At 36.6% G+C, this 25,402-nt stretch overlaps 1 protein-coding gene across 2 annotated transcripts in view; it reads left to right on the top strand.

Moving 5' to 3' along the window:
• LOC136406376 (UDP-glucuronosyltransferase 2B31-like) overlaps window positions 1-25,402 on the top strand; it is a 39,438-nt gene that overhangs the window by 5,736 nt on the left and 8,300 nt on the right. For both annotated transcript variants that reach the window (XM_066386391.1, XM_066386390.1), the window contains exons 3-5: window positions 20,085-20,216; window positions 22,518-22,605; window positions 23,704-23,923. In XM_066386391.1, coding sequence (XP_066242488.1) covers window positions 20,085-20,216; window positions 22,518-22,605; window positions 23,704-23,923 — 440 coding nt within the window. The remainder of the gene's footprint in view (window positions 1-20,084; window positions 20,217-22,517; window positions 22,606-23,703; window positions 23,924-25,402) is intronic.

Here is a 25,402-nt window from a genome sequence, read left to right as displayed (position 1 = left end):
ATTTTTATGTTAGAAGAGTTATATCATTATTTTCCATAGAGAAAAAAAACTATTAAATTATTTAAAATAAAAAGATCAGGGGGAAAAATATATAAGTATGAAGTTTGAACCACATAACCATGAAACTTTTGGCTCCTTACATATTTGTGGGTGTCGAGGTAGAAAGTCCATTGAGCAATTGGAAATTTTTCTAGTAGAGAAAGTAATAAAATGTGAAAACTGACAAGGATCCTGGACCACAGTCAGAATTTTGAAACAATTCTGAATGAACATGACTTCACCATTAACTTTATATACATTGAACTGAGGTACTCAAGAATGTGACCAGACATCTGATACAAAAAACACAGCTTTATCTCTCCTACTGTGGGGCAGGTGCTCCCTATGGGACTCAGTGAGATGATGATGAAGGCCCCCACAGCCAGTTATAGCACATTCTACTAGAAAATGTATTTTAAAATATTATTTCACGCTTGTCCAGGCAGTGGTGCAGTGGATAGAGAATCGCACTGGGATGTGGAAGACCCAGATTTGAGACCCCAAGGTCTCCAGCTTGAGCACGGGCTTATCTGGTTTGAGCAAAGCTCACCAGCTTGGACACAAGGTCGCTGACTTGAGCAAAGGGTTACTCAGTCTGCTGTAGCCCCACAGCCAGGGCACGTATGAGAAAGCAATCAATGAACAACTAAGGTGTCTCAAGGAAAAATTGATGATTGATGCTTCTCATTTCTCTCCATTCCTGTCTGTCTGTCCCTATCTATCGCTCTCTCTGACTCTCTCTGTCTCTGTAAAAAAAAAAAAAATTAAATTGTAAAATATTATTTCAGAGCTGAAAATGTCATATATAACAAGCTAGAAACTTAGTCATTCAAACAAGTGACTATACAAGTACAATTCTAGATTAAAAATGGAAATCTTTGGACTATTTTATGAAAATTCCAACTGTAATTCCAGACTTACGAATTACAGTGATTCTTCAGCCTGTAAACAGTGATTTGGGGGAAAAAGGGCTAAGATGTCAACACAGGAAAACCCTGAACTCACACATCACATCAAATCCCTCTTGTTCAGCAATTCCTCCTAAAAAGCATCTGAGGGTTGAGAGTTGATTGAACAGCTTCTGTGAAACAAATGAAACAGAGAGACTGCATAGAGAAGGTTGGAAAACTGCAAGAACATTCCAGGCTTTGGAAACAATTTGGGATTTGAGGTGCCATTGTTTACATTCTCTCTCAACAGCTAGCTTGAGCAGGAATTCAGTTCAAGCACTGCAGCCCCACTACTAAGCCCCCATAGTGGGCACTATCCCCTCAGCCCATACTCACTCCAGATTCAGACAACTAAACTTCCATAATACTACTGCAGGCACATGCACCTGGCTGCTCCAAATTCAACCAGCCAACCCACCATGGTGCCCCCAGAGTCAAGCATCCTGGGAAAATGGCCCGTGTCTGCCACAACTGTGGCTATCCTGTATGCCATAAAATCCCTAGTGCCTCAAGCCATTGCTTCAGCTCCATCGAGGTTACCAAAGCCATTCAACACACACAGCCTACACAGAGGTCATTCATGCACAAAGCCGTTCTACCAAGTTCAGGAGAGGTAGCTGTTTCATCTACTTCTTAGAAATAAACACAGACTGTAATACAGATGCAGAAACAGAAATATGTTTCAATGAAAGTACATATAAAAACTTCAAGAAAAAAACTATAAAAAAAAACAAAGATAAGTAATTTGCCTGATAGGTATTCAATATAATAGTCATAATAATGATCACCAAACATGACAGAGGAATAGAGAAACACAGTGAGAACATTAACAAACAATTACAAAATATAAAAAAGAGCTAATCTGGACTGAAGAATACAATAACTAAAATGGAAAAAAAATATGCTATATTCAACAGAAGATTAAATAATAGAAAGGGTAGCAACTGAAAGACAGAATAGTGATAATCACCCAGTCAGAACAGCAAAAAAGAGAAAAAAATTTTAAAAATAAGAATAATTTAAAAGACCTCTGGAACATCATGAGAATAACCATTCAGAGTATGGAGACCCAAGAAGGAAAGGGGAGGGGGCAGAAAAAACTATTTGAAAAAAATAAATAAATAATGGCTGAAAAATTTCCTAACCTGGGGAAAGAAACAGACATCCAGATCCAGAAAGATGAACCTAAAAAGACAACATCAAAATATGTTATAATTAAAATGACAAAAGATAAAAAGAGGATATTGAAGGCAGCAAGAGAAAATCAATTAGTCTCATAGAGGGAAAACCTCTATGATCAGTTAACTTTTAAGGAGAAAAGTTACAAGCCAGAAGGTAGTAGTAGAATATACTTAAAGTGCTAAAAGAACAGAATTTACAACATAAGATACTCTACCATGCAAGGTTATCATTTAGCATTGAAGAAGAGACAAAGAATTTCCCAGACAAGCAAAAATTAAAATTCATCACTAAAGAATCAGCTTTTCAAGAGCATTTGCCAGGGATGCTAAGGACCCAAGTTCAAAATCCCAAGGTACTAGCTTGAGAACAGGCTCATCTGGCTTGAGCACGGGCTCACCAGCTTGAGCAAGGAGTCACCAGGTTGAGCATGGGATCATAGACATGACCCCATCAATGGTCACTGGCTTGAGCCCAAAGGTCACTGGATTAAAGGCACGTAGAGAAAGCAATCAATGAACAATTAAGGTGCCACAACTATGAGTTGATGTTTTTCATCTCTTCATCTCTCTCCCTTCCTGTCTGTCTCTGTCTGTCTCTCTCTCTAAAAAATAAAAATAAAATAAAGACAAAGAAATGTTAAAGGGCCTTATTTAGACAGAAAATAAAAAGGCCATAACCAGAAATAAGAAAGAAATCTCATTGGTAAAGACAAATATATAAAATAAATACAATGGATCAGTCAACCAAAAAGCTATTACAAAGGTTCAAATACAAAATAGCAAACCAACTACAAGTATATACAAAAACTATTTAAGAGATACACAGCAATCAAAAGATGTCAAATATAATGCCAAAAAACAAAATAGGGCAGTAAAAATGTAGCTCTTTTAGAATATTTTGAACTCTAATGTATATCAGCTTAAAATAAACTGCTATCATTATAGGTTGATATATATATAATAACAAACCAAAAATTTATAAAAAAATACCCCCCCAAAAAACAAAGAAAAATAACTCTCCCAGAAAACTAAACAAGACCAGAAAACCAAGGAGAGATCAAGAAATGAAGAGAGGAACAGAAAACTATAAAAGCTACCATGAAACAATTATAAAAATGGTAAAATATATATATATATAGCTATAAATAATTACTTTTAGCCTAACGTGTGGTGACAGTGGCTAAAATGTGGACCTGGAATCCTGAGGCTGCTGGTTCAAAACCCTTGGCTTTCCTGGTCAAAGGACAGATGGAAGTTGCTACTTCTTGCTCCTCCCCCTCTTCTCTCTCTCTCCTTCTTTATCTCCCCTCTCTAAAAAAATTAAATCTTTAAAAAAAATAGTAATTACTTTTAATGTAAATAACTAAATGCTCTAATAACAATGCATAGGGTAGATAAACGCATTTTTTAAAAGACCCATCTATATGATGACTAAAAGACGTTCACCTCATATCAAAAGACACAGAAAGAAAGTGAAGAGATGGAAAAACATACGCCATGCAAATAAAAGTTAAAAGAAAACTGGGGTGGCAATACTCATATAAAACAGAATACAATTTAAAACAAAGACTGTAAAATGAGACAAATAAAGGCATTACATAATGATAAAAAATTCAATTCAAGAAGTGAATACAACATTTGTAAATACCTATGCACCCAACAAAAGAGCACTTAAATATAGAAAACAAAAGTTAACAAACATAAAGGGAGAAATTGACCATATTTCAATAACAGTAGGAGCCTCTAACACCCAACCTATATTAATGAATAGAATATCACATCAGAAAAATATGTAAGGAAACGATGGTCTTATACCTCAAATTAGACCAGATACATTTTAAAATATATAAAGAACATTTCTTCCTAAAATCGCAACATACATATTCTTTTCAAAGACACATGGAGTCTGACCGGGTGGTAGTACAGTGGATAGAGTATAACTCTGAGACACTGAGGACCCAGATTCAAAACTCCAAGGTTGCCAGCTTGAGCACAGACTCACCAACTTGAGCACGAGATCACTGGCTTGAGCATGGAATCATAGACATGAACCCATGGTCACTGGCTTAAGGTTGCTGGCTTGAAGCTCAAGATCAATGGCTTGAGCCCAAGGTCGCTGCATTGAGCAAGGGGTCAAAGCTTGGTGGAGCCCGTGGTTAAGGCACATACAAGAAAGCAATCAGTAAAAAACTAAAGTACCACAACAATGAGTTGATACTTCTCATCTCTCTCTCTTCCTGTCTGTCTGTCCCAGTCTATCTGTCTCTGGGTGTGTCTCCCTCACTAAAAAAAAAAAGGTACATGGAACATTCTTCAGGAGAGATCATATTAAGTCACAAAACAAGTCTCAATAAATTCAAGAAGACTTAAATGATATCAAGCATGGTTTCTGACCATCTGACCATAAATATATGAAATTAGAAATCAATTAAGAAGAAAACAGTAAGAACATGAGTGCATAGTGACCAAACAAGATTCTACTAAACCAGTGGTCCCTATCCCCCAGGCCACGGACTGGTACCAGTCCATGGGCCATTTGGTACCTGTCCGCAGAGAAAGAATAAATAACTTACATTATTTCCGTTTTATTTAAATTTAATTCTGAACAATGTTTTACTTTTTTAAAATGACCAGATTCCTTCTGTTACACCTGTCTAAGACTCACTCTTGATGCTTGTCTTGGTCATGTGATACATTTATCCATCCCACCCTAAAGGCCGGTCCGTGAAAATATTTTCTGACATTAAACCAGTCTGTGGCCCAAAAAAGGTTGGGGACCACTGTACTAAAAACTGATGTGTAAGAGAAAATCAAACAGAATATCAAAAATTACCTTGAGAAAAATGAAAATGAAAACACAATGTTCTAACATCTATAGGATGCAGCAATAGCAGTACTAATAGGAAAATTCATAGTAAGAGAGATTTACCCTTTTAAAAAATTCAAAATAAATAATTTAATATTACAGCTAAAAAGAAAAGAAAAAATAAAAACAGCAAAATAAGTGGAAAAATTAAATATCAGAGCAAAAATTAGTAAAATAGAAATTAAAAATAGAAAAAAATGAAGGTAACTGTTGCTTTTTTGAAAAGATAAAATTGATAAATATTTAGCCAGATTCATTAAGAGAAGAAGAAAGCCTATATAAATAAAATAATAAATAACAGAGTAGAAGTTACAACCAACTCCCCAAAAATATACAGTAATATAGTACTATGATTTGATGACAACAAATTGTAAACTCAGAAAAAATAATTTTCTAAAAACATACAACCTTTGATGAAAAACTGGAGAGAAATTAAAAACGGAAAAGTTTGTTTTCTAGGAAGAAAATTAAAGAAGTAATAATATTTTTTTAAAAACTTCAAACAAACAAAAGTTCAGGACCAGATGATTACACAAGTAATTCTACTGAACATTTAATTCTATCAAGTAATCAATACCTATCCTTCTCAAAAAATTCCAAAACATTGAAGAGAAAATAATACTCCTACACTCATTCTATGAAAGCCAGTAAGCAGTACAGTCTGATCACAAAAACACAGAGTACAAAAAAAAAAATTACAAGTCAATGTCCCTGATAAAAAAAGATGCAAATATTTTATTAAAATTTTTAATTTATTATATTAACATGGATTCGTTGTGGTTTTAATTTGCATTTCTCTGATGATTAGTGATGCTGAACATTTTTTCATATATTTATTGGTCATCTGTATGTCCTCTTTGAAGAATTGTCTATTCAGTTCCTTTACCCATTTTGTATTATTTTTTATAATAATTTTATTTTTTTAATGGGGTGACATCAATAAATCAGGATACATATATTCAAAGATAACAAGTCCAGGTTATCTTGTCGTTCAATTATGTTGCATACCCATCACCCAAAGTCAGATTGTCCTCTATCACCTTCTATCTTGTTTTCTTTGTGCCCCTCCCCCTCCTCCTTTCCCTCTCCAATTCCCCCCTCCCCCCCCTGTAACCACCACACTCTTATCAATGTCTCTTAGTTTCACTTTTATGTCCCAACTACGTATGGAATAATGCAGTTCCTGGTTTTTTCTGATTTACTTATTTCGCTTTGTATCATGTTATCAAGATCCCACCATTTTGCTGTAAATGTTCCGATGTCATCATTTCTTATGGCTGAGTAGTATTCCATAGTGTATATGTGCCACATCTTCTTTATCCAGTCATCTATTGACGGGCTTTTTGGTTGTTTCCATGTCCTGGCCACTGTGAACAATGCTGCAATAAACATGGGGCTGCATGTGTCTTTACGTATCAATGTTTCTGAGTTTTGGGGGTATATACACAGTAGACAGACTGCTGGGTCATAAGGTAGTTCTATTCTCAGTTTTTTGAGGAACCACCATACTTTCTTCCATAATGGTTGTACTACTGTACATTCCCACCAACAGTGTATGAGGGTTCCTTTTTCTCCACAGCCTCACCAACATTTGCTATTACCTGTCTTGCTAATAATAGCTAATCGATCAGGTGTGAGGTGGTATCTCATTGCAGTTTTGATTTGCATTTCTCTAATAGCTAAAGAAGATGAGCATCTTTTCATATATCTGTTGGCCATTTGGATTTCTTCCTGGGAGAAGTGTCTGTTCATATCCTCTTCCCATTTTTTTATTGGATTGTTTGTTTGTTTGTTGTTGAGTTTTATGAGTTCTTTGTATATTTTGGATACTAGGCCCTTATCTGAGCTGTTGTTTAAAAATATCATTTCCCATTTAGTTGGCTTTCTGTTTATTTTGTTATCAGTTTCTCTTGCTGAGCAAAAACTTCTTAGTCTGATGTAGTCCCATTCATTAATTTTTGCCTTCACCTCTCTTGCCTGTGGAGTCAAATTCATAAAATGCTCTTTAAAACCCAGTTCCATGAGTTGAGTACCTATGGCTTCTTCTATGTACTTAATTGTTTCAGGTCTTATGTTTAGATCTTTGATGCATTTTGAGTTAATTTTAGTACAGGGGGACAAACTGTAGTCCAGTTTCATTCTTTTGCATGAGGCTTTCCAGTTTTCCCAGCACCATTTATTGAAGAGGCTTTCTTTTCTCCATTGTGTGTTGTTGGCCCCTTTATCAAAAATTATTTGACTATATATATGTGGTTTTATTTCTGGACTTTCTATTCTGTTCCATTGGTCTGAGTGTCTATTTTTCTGCCAATACCATGCTGTTTTGATTGTCGTGGCCCTATAATAGAGTTTGAAGTCAGGTATTGGAATGCCCCCAGCTTCATTCTTTTTCTTTAAGATTGCTTTGGCTATTCAGGGTTTTTTATACTTCCATATAAATCTGATGATTTTTTGCTCTATTTCTTTAAAAAATGTCATTGAAAGTTTGATGGGAATTGTATTAAATTTGTGTATTGCTTTGGGAAATATAGCCATCTTGATTATATTTATTCTTCCTAGCCAAGAACAAGGAATATTCTTCCATATCATTATATCTTTTTCGATTTCCCTTAACAATGGTTTATAGTTTTCATTATAAAAGTCCTTTACATTCTTTGTTATGTTTATTCCTAAGTATTTTTTGTTGTTGTTGTTGCAATCGTGAAGGGGATTATTCTTTTGAGTTCATTCTCAATTGTTTCATTGTTGGCATATAGAAAGGCTATTGACTTCTGTATGTTAATTTTGTATCCTGCGACCTTACTGTATTGGCTTATTGTTTCTAGTAGTCTTTTTGTGGATTCTTTGGGGTTTTCGATGTATAGGATCATATCATCTGCAAAAAGTGAAACCTTTACTTCTTCTTTTCCGATATGGATGCCTTTTATTTCTTTGTCTTGTCTGATTGCTCTGGCTAGAAGCTCTAGTACCACATTAAATAAGAGTGGAGAGAGTGGACAACCCTGTCTTGTTCCTGATTTAAGGGGGAAAGCCTTCAGTTTAGTGCCATTTAATATGATGTTAGCTGATGGTTTATCATATATGGCCTTTATCATGTTGAGATATTCTCCTTCTATACCCATTTTGTTGAGAGTCTTAAACATAAAATTGTGTTGTATTTTATCAAAAGCCTTTTCTGCGTCTATTGATAAGATCATGTGGTTTTTGTTCTTTGTTTTGTTAATATGGTGTATTACGTTAACCGTTTTGCGTATGTTGAACCATGCTTGAGATTCTGGGATGAATCCCACTTGATCATGATGTATTATTTTTTTAATATGTTGTTGTATTCGATTTGCTAGTATTTTGTTTAGTATTTTAGCATCTGTATTCATTAGAGATATTGGTCTGTAGTTTTCTTTTTTTGTGCCATCCTTGCCTGGTTTTGGTATGAGGGTTATGTTGGCCTCATAAAATGTATTTGGAAGTATTGCTTCTTCTTCAATTTTTTGGAAGACTTTCAGTAGAATAGGAACCAAGTCTTCTTTGAATGTTTGATAAAATTCGCTGGTATAGCCGTCAGGGCCTGGACTTTTATTTTTGGGGAGGTTTTTAATGGTTTTTTCTATTTCTTCTCTACTAATAGGTCTGTTTAGGCTTTCTGCTTCTTCTTGACTCAGTCTAGGAAGATTGTATTGTTCTAGGAATTTATCCAATTCTTCTAGGTTGTTGAATTTAGTGGCATAAAGTTTTTCATAGTATTCTACAATAATTCTTTGTATATCTACGGTGTCCGTGGTGATTTCTCCTTTTTCATTTTGGATTTTGTTTATATGAGTTCTTTCTCTTTTTCCCTTGGTAAGTCTTGCCAAGGGTTTGTCAATTTTGTTGATCTTTTCAAAGAACCAGCTCCTTGTTCTATTAATTTTTTCTATAGTTTTTCTGTTCTCTAATTCATTTATTTCTGCTCTGATTTTTATTATCTCCTTTCTTCGGCGGCTGGTTTTGGGTTTTCTTTGTTCTTCTTTTTCTAGTTCTTTAAGGTGGGAAGTTAAGTGGTTCACTTGGGCTCTCTCTTGTTTGTTCATATATGCCTGAAGTGATATGAACTTCCCTCTTATCACTGCTTTTGCTGCATCCCATAAATTCTGATATGTCGTATTGTCATTTTCATGAGTCTGTATATATCTTTTGATCTCTGCACTTATTTCTTCTTTGATCCATTCATTTTTTAAAAGTATGTTGTTTAGTTTCCACATTTTTGTGGGATTTTTTTCCTCTTTTTTGCAGTTGAATTCTAGTTTCAAGGCTTTATGATCAGAAAATTGCTTGGTACAATTTCGATTTTTCTGAATTTGCTGATGCTGTTTTTGTGGCCCAACATATGGTCAATTCTTGAGAATGATCCATGTACACTGGAGAAAAATGTATACTCAGTCACTTTGGGATGAAATGTCCTGTAGATGTCTATCATATCCAGGTACTCTAGTGTTTTGTTTAAGGCCACTATGTCTTTGTTGATTCTCTGTTTTGATAACCGATCTAGAGCCATCAGCAGTGTACTGAGGTCTCCAAGTATGATTGTATTTTTGTCAGTTTTTGTTTTAAGATCAATAAGTAGCTGTCTTATATATTTTGGTGCTCCTTGGTTTGGTGCATATATATTAAGAATTGTTATGTCTTCTTGATTCAGTGTCCCCTTAGCCATTATGAAATGGCCATTTTTGTCTCTGAGAACTTTTCCTGTCTTGTAGTCAGCATTATCCGATATGAGTATTGCTACACCTGCTTTTTTTTGGATGTTATTTGCTTGCAGTATTGTTTTCCGGCCTTTCACTTTGAATTTGTTTTTATCCTTGTTACTTAGATGAGTTTCCTGTAGGCAGCATACAGATGGATTTTCTTTTTTAATCCATTCTGCTAATCTGTGCCTTTTTATTGGTGAGTTTAATCTGTTTACGTTTAGTGTAATTTTGACACTTGTGAGTTCCCTATTGCCATTTTATATCTTGCTTTCTGTTAGTTTTGTGTCTTGTTTGATCCTTCTCTTTCGTTTTTCTATCTTTTGTTTTTATTTGGTTGTATTCCATACATCTTTCCTCTGTTGCTATCTTTTTTATCTCATGTGCTTCTGTGGTGGTTTTTTCAATGGTGGTTACCTTTGAGTAATGAAAAGGGTCCCTACCCTGTTCATTGTAGCGAACTATTTTGTGAGTACTTTTGCACTCCATCGTCCTTTGCTACTGTTAATCTCCATCTTCTCCCCCTCTTTCTTTTTGTTGTTGTCACAGTTTAAATTTGGTTTTATTGTGTTCTTCTTGGAGCTATTACTTGTGGCTCTGTTTTTTTTTGTTCTTTGTATCTGATTGGAGAACCCCCTTTAGTAATTCCTGGAGTGGGGGTTTTCTGATGATAAATTCCCTCATCTTTTCTGTATCTGTGAATGTTTTTATTTCTCCTTCATATTTGAAGGATAGCTTTGATGGGTATAGTATTCATGGATGAAAGTTCCTCTCTTTTAGGATTTTAAATATTGGGGTCCACTCTCTTCTAGCTTCTAGAGTTTCTGCTGAGAAATCTGATGATAATCTAATGGGCCTTCCTTTATATGTTGTATTCTTCTTTTCCCTAGCTGCCTTGAGAATTTTTTCTTTGCTGTTGGTTTGTGTCAATTTCATTATGATATGCCTTGGAATAGGTTTGTTGGGGTTAAGAAAACTCGGAGTTCTGTTTGCTTCTTGAATTTGAGGCTTTAGTTCTTTCCACAGGCTTGGGAAGTTCTCATCTATTATTTGTTTGAGTATGTTCTCCATTCCATTTTCTCTCTCTTCTCCCTCTGATATACCTATTATTCTTATGTTATTCTTTTTGATGGAGTCAGATAATTCCTGTAGGGCTATCTCATTTTTTTTTTAATTTTTGAGTCTCTTTCTTCTTCTCTCTGTTGTGCCTCAAGTTGCTTGTCTTCTATTTCACTAATTCTACCTTCTATCTGGCCTGTTCTATTAGCTAAGCTTGTTAACTCGTTTTTCAGCTCGTGAATTGAGTTTTTCATCTCTGTTTGATTTGTTTTTATAGTTTCAATTTCCTTGGACATATATTCTTTGTGTTCATTGAGTTGTTTTCTGAGCTCCCTAAATTGCCTTTCTGTGTTTTCTTGAATATCTCGGAGAATTTTTAGGATTTCTATCTTGAATTCTCTATCATTTAGCTCCAAGGTTTCCAATATATTAAATTTTTTCTCCATAGATTTTTCCTCATCTAGCTGTGTTACCTCTCTTTCTTTTGTATCCAAGATATTCGATTTTCTCTTCCTTAATGGCATCTGAGGGTGGTTTTGTTGATAGTATTAATGAGATTTAGTAAAGAATAAAAAGTTAAAAAAATAAAAAATGGAAAAGAGTTGTTTTTTTAAAAAAATTAATAATTAAATAAAGAAAAATAAAATAAAATAAAAATTTTAAAAAAAGGAAATTATTCCCCCCCTCCTTTTTTCCTCTCTTCCCCTCTCCACTCTTTCTTGAGAAAATCTTGTGGTGAACTGTGAATTATAACAAACAATGCCTGTAATGGAGGGCCTGAATTGGGGAAAAGTAATAAAGGGGCAAGAAAAAAGAAGGGGGTATGGACCGAAAAAGCAAATAAGGAAAAAATTTGGGTCAAGAATAAAATGATTTGCTTTTAGGTGTTGGTTGACTAAGAGTTATGATGAGAGGAATAAGAGGAAAACAGAAAAATGGGGGGACAAATTTAAAAAATACTATTATATTTAGTGGAACAAGAACTAGATAAAATGGAGAGCCAGGGATGGGAGCACTGCTAGTGAGTTAAAAAAAATGAAGTAAAAACCCCCCAAAATGCCACAAACATAAGTTTGAGTCCCAGATAAGATAATTTGTTTGTTATTGAGGTTTGAATGAGAGGAGATGTAAAGGAGAAAGGAAGAAACTAATATAGAGGGAGAAAATAGAGAGAGAGAAAAAAAGAGGGAACCACTAAAAGAAGAAAAAAGAAAAAAGAGAAGAGAGAGAGAGAGAGAGAGTTAAGGGTTTTGGACTGCAACCCTCATAGAGAGAAAGGAAGAGGAGAGAAAAGATAATAGGAGATGTAACACTTATGGGTAGTGTAGTTCAAGGAGAGGAGAGAGTAAGACCGGCAGAAAGTTAATCGGCCAAATTGGAGGAGGAAAAAAATATCAAGAATGAAGATAAGAGAAACAAACGAACAAATATAATAAAATTGGATAGGTTATAAAGTCTGCAGATTATTCTTGATTTTGAGAAGTTATCTTCTTGCTTTTTCTTTTCTCTCCCTCTTCCTGGTCGGTGACTCTGTACCCCGGGTTCTGCCCCTTTGGCATGCTCAGGTAGAGGTAGGCAGTTGATAAGTCTCTATGGCAATGTCATGTATTGTGCTTTAGTCTCGTTGGCAGTCGAGGCTCATTAGCATTTATAGGCTCTGACAGTGAGAGAGTCCGTGTTCCTGGAGCCTCTCTCCTAGTCTTTCCTTCCTCAATTAGTAGCCTGATAATCCAGCTATGGGGTTGCTGCTGCCTCTGCCTGGATAGTAAGAGGCTCAAAGAGCTGGCAACTCCCCACTCTATTTCCACTCAGCACAGGGCTCTGGGTAAGGCTCAGTCAGTCAGAGCTGCTAGCATAATCAGGCGGGGTTTCTGCCCACTCAAAGACCTCTGGCTCTGCCACTCTGTCCGGTAACACAGGCAGACGCCCACTTCCGGGGTGCTTGGAGGAAACTCTCGCTCACTATCTGCATGCGCAGACCAGGATATCCGGCCAGCATTTTCACGCTCTGAGTGAAACCCCCAACCACATGGAAAAGTTGCAGCGTTGGAATTGGCTCCCACTCCGTCCCTGTGCGTGGCTTTTGCAAGGCGCTGGGGCGGCCCGAGATTCCGCTTTGGCCCACACAAAGGCCCCTGACTCTGCCCCTCTGTGCGATAACACGGGCACGCACTGCCAAGGCACTCAGAGGAATCTCTCGCTCACTATCTGCGCGCGCAGACCAGGATATGAGGCCGGCCGCGTTTCCCTCTGAGTGAATCCCCTACCAGCACGGAAAAGTTTCACCGTTGGAATTAGTTCTCGCTCCCTCCTGTACGCGGCTTTCCCAGGGTGCTGGGGCTGCCCAGAGATTCTGCTTTCGGCTCACACAAAGGCCTCTGACTCTGCCTCTCTGTGGGGTAACATGGGCACCCACTCCCGGGGCTTAGGAAGAAATCTCTCGCCCACTATCTGTGCACGCCGACCAGGAGATCGGGTAAAATGGCTGCCCCGCTTGTCTTTCTTTCTTTGGGTTTGGCGCAAGTGTTAGCTTGTATTGCCCGGGTTGCCACAGGATCAGTTTTTCCTCGGCTTGGATCTCCGTGCCACAGCCTGGTTCGGCTGTTTGTGCCGCAGCCTGGATCTATTCACCCTCTTTGCCCGCCTCAGTTTCTATATTCACGGATCCCAGGGAAAGCCACCCTGTTTAGGTTAGTGAGGAAGGCGAAGCATTTCTTACTCCCTATTTCCTTCGGGGTTTGGTTATATATTTAGCCAATTTTTCGCTCGACCATACCTTCGGGTGTATTGCGAAACATCTGGAGGCTCCAAGGATAGGTTTTTCTGTTTCTGGTTGAAGATCTTGTTGAGTTTTGGGGGAGATTTATTGGTATCGCTTCCTACCCCGCCATTTTCTGATGTCATCTCACCCATTTTTTAATTGGATTGTTTACCTCTCTGGTGTTGAGTTTTAAAAGTTCTTTATAAATTTTGGTTATTAACCTCTTATCAGACATATTGATGAATATCTTCTTCCACTGTTTTGGTTGTCTTTTTATGTTGTTAATCGTGTCTTTTACTGTACAAAAGCTTTTTTAGTTTGATATAGTCCCATTTGTTTATTTTGTCCTTTATTTCACTTGCCCATGGAGATATATTGGCAAAAATATTGCTATGAGAGATACAGAGAGTTTACTGCCTATATTTTCTTCCAAGATATTTATGGTTTTGTGACTTATATTTAAGTCTTCTATCCATTTTCAGTTTGTTTTTGTTAATGATGTAAGTTGGTGATCTATTTTCTTTTTTCTTTTTTTTTTTTTTTTTTTTTTGCATATCCCTGTACCATTTTTCCAAAACCATTTATTACAGAGACTGTCTTAACTCCATTGAATACTCTTTCTTGCCTCTTTTGTCAATATCAATTGACTATAAAGGTATGGGTTTACTTCTGGCTTCTCTGTTCTGTTCCACTGATCTGTGTCTGTTATATAAATACCAGCCTGTTTTTATCACAATGACTTTGTAGTATAACTTGATATCAGGAAATGTGATACCTCCTACTTTGTTCTTTATTTTGATTGCTGAGGCTATATAGGTTCTTTTATGATTCCATATAAAATTTTGAAATATTTGTTCCAGATCTGTGCAGTATGCCATTGATATTTTAATAGGAATTGTATTGAATCTATAGATTGTTTTGGATAGGATAGCCATGTTAATGATGTTAATTTTTCCTAGCCAGAACACAGTATATGCTTCTACTTGTTGTATCTTCCTTGATTTTTTTCCCAAAGTCTTATAATTCTCAAAGTAAAAGATTTCTTTTACCTCCTTGGTTAAATTGATAGCTACGTACTTTATTTTTTGCTATTTTAGTCATGAAAGGAATTGTTTCCTTAATTTTTCTTTCTGACAGTTTATTATTGGTATATAAAAATGCCACTGATTTCTGAATGTTAATTTTATATCCTGCTATCTTGTCCAATTCATTTATCAGGTCTAGTCATTTTTTGACTGAGACTTTAGGGCTTTCTATATACAGTATCATGTCAGCAGCCAACAATGACAGTTTTACTTCTTTTCCAATTTAGATGCTTTTCATTTCTTCTTATCTGATTGCTATGGCTAGAATTTCCAGAACTATTTTGAAGAGAAAATAATACTCCTACACTCATTCTATGAAATCCAGTAAGCAGTACAGTCTGATCACAAAAACACAGAGTACAAAAAAAAATTACAAGTCAATGTCCCTGATAAAAAAAGATGCAAATATTTTATTAAAATTTTTAATTTATTGTATTAACATGGATTCATTGTGGTTTTAATTTGCATTTCTCTGATGATTAGTGATTTTGAATAAGAGTGGTATAAGGGAGCACTCCTGTCTTGTTCCCGATCTTAAGGGGGTTGTTTTTAATTTTGCCCATGGAGTATGATGTTGGCTATTAGTTTGTCTCAGATGATCTTTATTATGTTGAGGTATGCTCCCTGTATTCCAACTTTGCTTGGAGTTTTGATCATAAATGTGTGCTGAATTTTATAAAACACTTTTTCTACATCTATTGATATAATCCTGATTTTTATCCTTCATTTTGTTTATGTGATGAATCACACTTATTGATTTGTGAATATTGTAACAGCCTTGCCACCCCAGAATAAATTTCACTTGATCATAATGTATAATCTTTTTACTGTATTGCTGGATATGTTTTGCTAATATTTTGTTGAGAATTATAGCATGTATGTTCATCAGGGATACTGGCCTATAGTTTTCTTTCTTTGTAGTGTCTTCATCTGGTTTTAAAATTAGGATAATGCTGGCCTCATAAAATGAGTTTGGGAGTCTTCCCTGCTCTTGAATTTTTTAGGAATAGCTTGAGAAGGATAGGTATTAGTTCTTTGAATGTTCAGTAAAATTCACTGGTGAAGCCTTATAGTTCAGGACTTACTTGCTGGGAGTTTTTTGATAACTGTTTCAATTTCATCTGTTGCAATTGGTCTGTTTATGTTTTCTGATTATTCCAGATTGAGTTTTGGAAGATTGTATGTTTCTAGGAGTTTGTCCATTTTGCCTAAGTTGTCCAATTTTTTGGCATGTAGATCTTCAGAGTATTTTCTTACAATCCTTTGTATTTCTGTTGTGTCAGTTGTTACTACTCCACTTTCATTTATAATTTTATTTATTAAGGTCCTCTCTCTTTATTTCTTGAGGAGTCTGCTTAAAGGTTTGTCAATCTTGCTTACCTTTTCAAAGAACCAGCTCTTGGTTTCATTGATCTTTTGTATTGTATTTTTAGCCTCTATGTCATTTATTTCTGCTCTAATCTTTATTATTTCCTTCCTTCTACTTCCTCAGGGGTTTATATGTTGGTTTTTTACCTTGGTCTTTTAGGTGCAGGATTAAGTTCTTTATTTGAGCTTTTTCTTGCTTCTTAATATATGCCTGTAATGCTCTGAACCACTCTCTCAGTGTTGCTTTTGCCGTGTCCCATAGATTTTGGTTTGTTATATGTTCATTTTCATTTGTTTCAAGAACATTTTTTATTTATTCCTTGAACTCATTGTTAACCCATTCATTATTTACAACAAGCTATTGAGCCTTCAAGTGTTTGACATTTTTTCAGTTTTTTTTTTATTGTAGTTATTTCTAGTTTCATGCCATTGTGATCAAAAAAAGATGCTTCATATGATTTCAAACTTCTTAAATTTGTTGTGACTTGTTTTGTATCCTAATATATGGCCTATCCTAGAAAATGTACCATGAGCACTTGTATAAAATGTATATTCTGCAGCTTTGGGGTGAAATGTTCTGAAAATATCAATTAAATCCAGTTGATCTAGTGTGTCATTTAGGCCACTGTTTTTTGTGTGTGTTTTTTTTTTAATTTTCTGTCTGGAGGATCTATCCATTGATGTTAGTGGGGTACTAAAATCCCCTATTAGAGTATTGCTGTCAATCTTGCCTTTTATGTCCATCAAAATCTGCTTTATATATTTAGGTGCTGCTCTATTAGGTGTATAAATATTTATAATGGTTATATCCTCCTGTTGGATTGCTCCCTTTATCATTATGTGGTAACCTTCTTTGTCTCTTATTATAGCCTCTTTTAAAGGCTATTTTATCACATATTAGTATTGCTACCCCAGCTCTTTTTTTATTTCCATTTGCATGAAATACTTTTTTACTTCCTTTCACTTTCAGTCCATACATATCTTTTGTTCTGAGATGGGTTTCTTAAAGATAGCATATATATGGGTCCTGTTTTCTTATCCATGAAGCTACCCTAGGTCTTTTGATTGGGGCATTTAATCCATTTATATTTAAGGTTATTATTGATATGTACTTATTTATTGTCATTTTATTCTTCAAATCTACAGTTCTCTTACTCTCAATTTCTTTTTTCCTTTGCTCTTTCTATAGCAGGCCCCTTAACATTTCTTGCAATATTGATATGGTTGTAATGAATTCCTTGAGTCTTTATCTGGGAAGCTTTCTACTTCTCCTTCAATGTTAAATGATAGCCTTGCTGGGTAAAGTAGTCTTGGTTGTAGGTTCTTGTTTTGCATCACTTTGAATATTTCTTGTCAATCCTTTCAGGCCTGACGTGTTTCTGTTGAAACATCAGCTATCATCGTTATGGTGCTCCTCTGTAGGTAATTAAGTGCTTTTCTCTTGCAGCTTTCAGTATTCTTTCTTTGTCTCTGAACTTTGACAGATTAATTGTGATGTGTATTGGCATAGGCCTCCTTGGATTCATCTTTAATGGGACTCTCCGTGCTTCTTGCACTGTGTGACTTTTTTCTTCATCAATTTAGGGGAATTTTAGGCTACGATTTCTTCAAACAAGTTCTCTATCCCTTGTTCATGCCCTTTTTCAGGAACCCTTACAATGCAGATTTCCTTTCTCTTCATGTTGCAGAGGTCTCTTAGAGTTTCCTCAGTCTTTTTCAGCCCTTTTTTCTTTTTGCTGCTCTGCTTCTGTGCTTTCATTTATCTTGTCCTATAAATTGTTGATTTGATCCTCTGCTTCCTCCAGCCTGTTATTGATTCCTTCTAGTGCAGTCTTCATTTTAGGTATTGCACTTCTCATTTCTGACTGATTCTTTTTTATGATTTCAATGTCTTTTTTTGATGCTCCCTATTTCTGTTTAAGGTCTCATTGTGACCATCCATTGTTGCTCTAAGATCCTTGAGAATCCTAATAATCATTATTTTAAACTCTACATCTGGTAGTTTGGTTACTTTTATTTCATTTAATTCTCTTTCTGGGGATTTCTCTTGTTGGTTTATTTGGGTCATATTCCTTTGCCCATTCTGTCTGTGTATTAGGTACCTCTCCTCTGACTTTGAAATTGAATGTAGTGTCTTTCTGAGGAAGATGGGCCCAGTGGTACTGACTTCCAGGCCACCTGAATTCTTTGTTCTAGGAATGCTTCTTGAGGGTGGCATTTACCCTCTTGTTGTATGTGAATATTAAATACTGTTTGTTCTTTCTTTAAGTACTGTTTGTGAAGTTATTACCTCAGTCTGGCTGGCTCTAAAGGTCAATCTTGATCATATGTATTAGACACTGTGCAGTGTCTGTCCTGTTGGGCATATTTATTCTCTGCAGTGGCTGTTGCCTGCTGCACTCCTCCTTCGGGCTTGCTGCTTGTGTAGTTAACTGAGTATAGCATTGGTGCTGTCTGCCACCCACTACTGGTTGTGTGTGTTCCGGGGTTCTTGGTTGTGTCAGCCTATGTCTATAACTTGAGATGGGCTACCTGTCTGGAGCTATTGCTCTGTTCACTGTTTGTTTCTGTGTTTTCTGTGCCTGCGTAGTGTGGGCAGGACCAACTTATGTATAAGGACTAGCTTCCTCCTGGTTAGAGGTGAAAGCAGCTCTGTACAAACCCCAAGCACCGTAATATTTTTCTCCACTTTTCAGCTGCTTCACCTCTTTTTGAGGCTCCCTGGTCTCCATATAGAGTCTATGTAGAAAGACTGTAGTGTGGGCCACACCAATCCCTCTACAGGTTGCAATCTTGGTGAGTTATGGCAGTTGAGGTTGGAAATACAAGCCAGCAACCTTGGGCTCAAGCCAGTAACCTTTGGGCTCAAGCAAGCGACCATGCACTCAAGCTGGTGAGCCCATGCTCAAGCCAGCGACCTCAGCATTTTGAACCTGGGTCCTCTGTGTCCCAGTCCAACCTTCTATCCAATGTGCTGCTGCCTGGTCAGGCAATGAAAATATTTTTGTAAAGAGAAGAGAAATTCTAAAACACGTTATAATATAGCTGAAACTTTAAGAACATTTTGCTGCCTGACCTGTGATGGCGCAGTGGGATAAAGCGTCAACCTGGAACACTGAGGTTGCCGGTTCGAAACCTTGGGCTTGCCTGGTCAAGGCACATATGGGAGTTGATGCTTCCTGCTCCTCCCCCCCCTCCCCTCTCTCTAAAAATCAATAAATAAAATATTTTTAAAAAATTAAGAACATTTTGCTAAGTGAAATAGGCCATTTACAAAAAGGCGAATACTGTATAATTGCATTTATGTAAGCATTCTAGACTAGTCAAAGTCAAAGAGAGAGAAAGCAGAATGATGAGTGTCAATGATTATGAAATGGGAAATGGAGTATCACAGGATAAGAAGCACAGTTCCAAAGTCCAAGATGAAAACGTTCTAGAGATGAGTTGTACAACAGTAAGAATATATAACTATTGAATGGTACACTAGACTATAGTTAAGATGATCACTTTACATTATATTGTCTTTTAACAGATTTTAAAAGACAGGCCTTGGCCAATTGGCTCAGTGGTAGAGCATCATCCCTGAGTGTAGACATCCTGTGTTCAATTCTTAGTCAGGACACACAGAAGAGGCACCCATCTGTTTCTCCACCTCACCTCACCCCACCCCACCCCCAGCTTCTCTCTCTCTCTCTTCCCTTCCCTTCCCGCAGCCAAGACTCAGTTGGAGTGAGTTGGCCCCAGGTGCTAAGGATGGCTCCATGGCCTCTGACTCAGACAGTAAGAGCTCAGTTGCTGAGCAATGGAGGTACACAGTAGATAGAGCAACGCTCCCTAAAGGGCTTGCTGGGTGGATTCCAGTTGAAGCACATATGGGAGTTTGTCTCTGTCTCCCCTCCTCTCACTAAATAAAATAAAAAAATTAAAAAAACAGGCACTACACAAATAAATCCTATAAGAGTTAACTTTCTCTCATTAGTCATTTGTAGCAATCCTTTCAATAGTATTCACTGTGCTGACACTTTTTGTGATGGGAAAATTTTTTCCTTCCCAGGAAATGGAAAAGTTTGCCCAGAGCTCTGGAGAACATGGAATTGTGGTGTTCACCCTGGGGTCAGCAGTCTCAAAAATGACTGAAGAAAGAGCCAATGTGATTGCATCAGCCCTTGCCCAGATTCCTCAAAAGGTCAGATTATGTACCTTATAGTAAAAAACTAATGAGTGTGGTAAATTCTATAAGGATCTGATTACAGAAATTTCTACATGAAAGATAACTATTTTTTATAGCTCCATTTTATCTCAGGTATCTAAAAGCAGTTTACACAAAGAGGATTTTGTTTAACAACAACGTTGGCATTAACATTGTGATCACAAAGAACTATATTTAAGAGGTACACTGTGAAGTTTGGTATTGTCATAGTATTGTAGGCAGGAACAGATATTACCTAATTCTGTCCTGTCATTTGCTCCATTTCCTTGCAGATTCTGAAGGTAAGGTACACATTACAGATATTCTCAGAGAGGAGTTAAGTTTTAACAGTAACATTAAACTGGAAATAACAGTCTGAACGGTGTCACACAGTTTAAGCTTAGCAAGTGATTCAGGCACCATTTCCCCTGAATTCTGGAGTAGGCCCACTAAGTGTGTTTCTCAAGGTGATACCGAGTGAAACAGTGTCCATGGCTCACCAGCTGCATCAGACACAAGCCAGATCAATGATTGAGAGAAAGAGAAAAACCGGTCTGTGAAAAAGAAAGAGAAAACCTCCCTGGTAAGCTGGGCCCTGCTACATTCTGAAGCAGGAAGACATAAAAGAAAGGATGGAGGGAGGGCCAGCTCTCAAGGTGACCCTGTGTTTTGTAAAATGTGACCCAGAAAGAACCCATCAGAATAATAACTGCTCCTGTTTGAAGAAGTAAGGAATATAAAAAAGAGTCAACCCAAAGTATGCCTAGCACGAGACACTTTCAGATGCCCCCCTCCACACTTAAAATATGGTAGTAAATTATTCTAACATATAAAATCACTTGAAGTCTCTGGGTATTTGTGAACTACTTTTAATTTCCTAACTAATGTAGCTTTCCCCTTATCACCTATGCTAATTTTCTGAGGACCTGAAGTTACTTTAACTGCCATATAACAAAGAGATGTTAACCATTTATAAACTACAATCCAGCTTAGTAGTGGATTCAGAAGTTGCTTGATCATTTATGGTTAAACTATATTAGTCAATGTTGTCAGTGAATTGCAGCACATTGTGAAATGTTGAATAAAATTTAGTATCATCATCATATTTACTCAACAGGCATATTGTTATTTATAAAGTACCAATGGGATATTCTTTCCTATATTTTAGCAGAATTTTTAATTGTAACTAGAGTGATATTACTGGATTCATGTAAAAATTATCTTTGGAAGTGGTGATTAATAATTCATATACTAAAATAAGCTAAACATACCAAACAGCATAAATCACTTTATTATTATTAATAAATTGTTAAATATCAGAATGATTTAATTTTCACAAAGTGCTAATTGCACTGATTTTATAAATCAAAAGATGTAAAACTTTGCCCTGGCCGGTTGGCTCAGCGGTAGAGCGTCGGCCTAGCGTGCGGAGGACCCGGGTTCCATTCCCGGCCAGGGCACACAGGAGAAGCGCCCATTTGCTTCTCCACCCCTCCGCCGCACTTTCCTCTCTGTCTCTCTCTTCCCCTCCTGCAGCCAAGGCTCCATTGAAGCAAAGATGGCCCGGGTGCTGGGGATGGCTCTGTGGCCTCTGCCTCAGGCGCTAGAGTGGCTCTGGTCGCAATATGGCAAAGCCCCAGAGGGGCAGAGCATCGCCCCCTGGTGGGCAGAGCGTCGCCCCTGGTGGGCGTGCCAGGTGGATCCCGGTCGGGCGCATGCGGGAGTCTGTCTGACTGTCTCTCCCCGTTTCCAGCTTCAGAAAAATGAAAAAAAAAAAAAGAAAAAAAAGATGTAAAACTTTAATAAAATCACTTATGGAACTAGTGTATTAAGTAAACCTCTTCCCTATCTTTCAAAAAGAAATAAACAGGTGAATATTAAATCTGAATGATGAGGGCTAGTATAAGAAATAGTAAAAAATGAAATATATGTATAGATTATTAGTAATTTGGTGGTTTTTACACTACAATTATATGACTACCTAAAAACGTTCATATGCTTAAATTGGTCAATGATAATCTCATTTGTGTAGTCTCTGTGTGTGAAACATCATGATTGCATCCAAACCTGACTGAATATAAGAATAAGGAGCACATGTATACAAGTCTGTACTCCTCTTCCATTAATGGTTTGGTTTTGTTCTCATTCTCTAACATGTCTTCCTTTCCTTCTTTGGAACATGTAAGAGGTTTAACTAGATGTCTCTTAATAGAGATTCTAAATAGAATAATGACACTTTATAACTCTGTAGTTTGACTCATGGAATACTACTAATACATTACTTTCTTACTCTAACAGGTTATATGGAGATATGAAGGCAAAAAACCGGCTACCTTAGGGCCAAATACTCGGATCTATAAATGGCTCCCCCAGAATGACCTTCTTGGTAAGACAGTGGTCCCCAACCTTTTTTGGGCCACGAACCAGTTTAATGTCAGAAAATATTTTCACGGACCAGCCTTTAGGGTGGGATGGATAAATGTATCACGTGACTGAGACAAGCATCCAGAGTGAGTCTTAGACAGATTTAACAGAGGGAATCTGGTCATTTTTTTTTAAATAAAACATCATTCAGACTTATATGTAAATAAAACGGAAATAATGTAAGTTATTTATTCTTTCTCTGTGGACCAGTACAAAATGGCCCACGGCCCGGGGGTTGGGGACCACTGCTGTAGAAAACACTGAAGTTAGAGTCAATTTGACCAGAGTAATGAGCATTTCTTCTTGAAAACCTCAAATAAAAATTAACTTCCATATATATAGTATTTATTTCCCAGTCCTAGGGAGAAATAAGATATAACAATTGGTATCTTATTTCACACAGTCACATTTCTTTATGGTCACAAACAAAATATCTTTATTTCATGTGTAATTACTTCTCACCTAGAATATCTCTATTTCACTCTGTATCCTAATTCTGTCCTGACACCAAGCCATTAACTCACTGTAAGGTTAAAGATAAGGGTGTGCAGGTGCTCCTAAAAAAATATCAGCTCCTTTATTATTACCAGTGACTCTCCATTTTCCATTGAGAAAAATTTCAGTCTTTTTCCAAAGTATTAACATACTTCATTATAATGTGTAGCTTTTCCTTCCTCTGAGTCCTGTGACACCTCCATTACTTGCCTTACATCCAACATAGCAGATTCAGTGACTTCATTCACTATTTTACTAAGAGAATATATTCTAACATGACCCACTACCTTTTTTTTAACTTACACTCTTTTTTAAATCCAGAATATTCTCTTTCACTTTGTCCACTAGCAATTTGCATTCATTTTCAAGTCACAGGTCACACCAGTCTTCCATGTAAGCCTTCACTATCTCTCTAGCAGACTTAAGTGCCTCTTCCTTTGAGTTCAGAAAGACATTTTTAATACAGTCTGAAATGTACATAACTGTTACTAAATACATTGTCTCTGTCACCACTATTATGGCACAACTAATAGTTCATAATTCCCTGAAATTCACCCAATCCTAGGTCATCCAAAAACCAAAGCCTTTATCACTCATGGGGGAACCAATGGCATCTACGAGGCGATCTACCATGGGATCCCTATGGTGGGCCTTCCTTTGTTTGTGGATCAACCTGATAACATCGCTCACATGAAGACCAAGGGAGCAGCTATAAGATTGGACTTCAACACTATTTCAAGTAGAGATTTGGTCAATGCATTGAAGACAGTCATTAATGACTCTTCGTAAGTATCACATACTTGTTCATAAATATTGTTTATAGATAGGTTCTTTTTTCAGTGGTGCCTGTGAGTTTTATCCCATTTTTAAGATGCTAATTTTGAAATTATTAACATGATTTAACCCATCTTATATCAACTTTTATTTTAGGCCACACATTAATCTCAAAGTTATACTTTAACCCCATGTATTTAATAGGCAGTCAATTACTGCAATAATTTTCTCCTTCAATAATCTAAAGTTATATAGATGATTGTAAAAACTCATCTTTTTAAATATGATAGAAAACAAAAAAGAATAATGTTCTAGAAGGAAAATCATAAATTCTTGCAATATAGCACCTAAAATTTCTGAAACCACAAGTAATTTTATATACAAAACTTTATTTTATTATAACCAATTTAACAAGATTTGTGAGATATTTTTATATACCATAAAATCCACCTGTTGAAATTATAAAATTCAAGTATATATAGTATGTTTACATAGCTATAAAGCTATTACCATAAGAAAAGTTAGGTCATTTTCATCATCCCAATAAGACATGTTACTGTCTTAGAAATCACTTCTCTTTTTCTTTGCCCATTCAACCATTAATAACCTATCTCTACAGAGAAGTCCCTTTGGACATTATATAATAACAATCATACAATATATTGTCTTTCGAAACTGTCTTCCTTCACACAGCATAATGTTTTTTAGTTTTGTCCCTTTTGTAGTTTTCACAACTAAATAATATTATATTGTATGGATACACATGTTTTGTTTATATATTTATCAGTTTGTGGACATTTTGCTTATTTTCAATTTTGGCTTTTATTCACACTATGATTTTGTGTGAATATATGTAAGGATGTCAAAAGTTATAGCAAATCTTTTCTTTTCTTTTCTTTTCTTTTTTTTTTTTTGTACTTTTCCAAAGCTGGAAACGGGGAGACAGTCAGACAGACTCCTGCATGCGCCCGACCGGGATCCACCTGGCATGCCCACCAGTGGGCGATGCTCTGCCCACCAGAGGGTAATGCTCTGCCCATCCCGGGCACCGCTCTGTCGCGACCAGAGCCATTCTAGCGCCTGAGGCAGAGGCCATGGAGCCATCCCCAGTGTCCGGGCCATCTTTGCTTCAATGGAGCCTTGGCTGCGGGAGGGGAAGAGAGAGACAGAGAGGAAGGAGCGGGGGATGGGTGGAGAAGCAGATGGGCGCTTGTCCTGTGTGCCTGGCCGGGAATCAAACCCGGGACTTCTGCACACCAGGCCAATGCTCTACCACTGAGCCAACTGGCCAGGGTCTATAGCAAATCTTAAACAGACTAAATCATTTAAATATAAGTAATGTCAAATTAAACAAAATTAAGTATATATATTATTTAGAAGCCATGTGTAAATAGAAGTGTACAAAAAGATTGTTAATAGGTAGAGAAATAATCTATTTCAAGAGTGACCATAAAACGATGCTGCTATACTGTTATGAGACACTGTTGACC

The sequence above is a fragment of the Saccopteryx leptura genome, chromosome 5 (genome assembly GCF_036850995.1).
Source record: "Saccopteryx leptura isolate mSacLep1 chromosome 5, mSacLep1_pri_phased_curated, whole genome shotgun sequence".
Lineage (NCBI taxonomy): Eukaryota > Metazoa > Chordata > Mammalia > Chiroptera > Emballonuridae > Saccopteryx > Saccopteryx leptura.
Note: the sequence above shows the minus strand (reverse complement) of the source record. Positions and strands in the feature narration are given on the sequence as shown.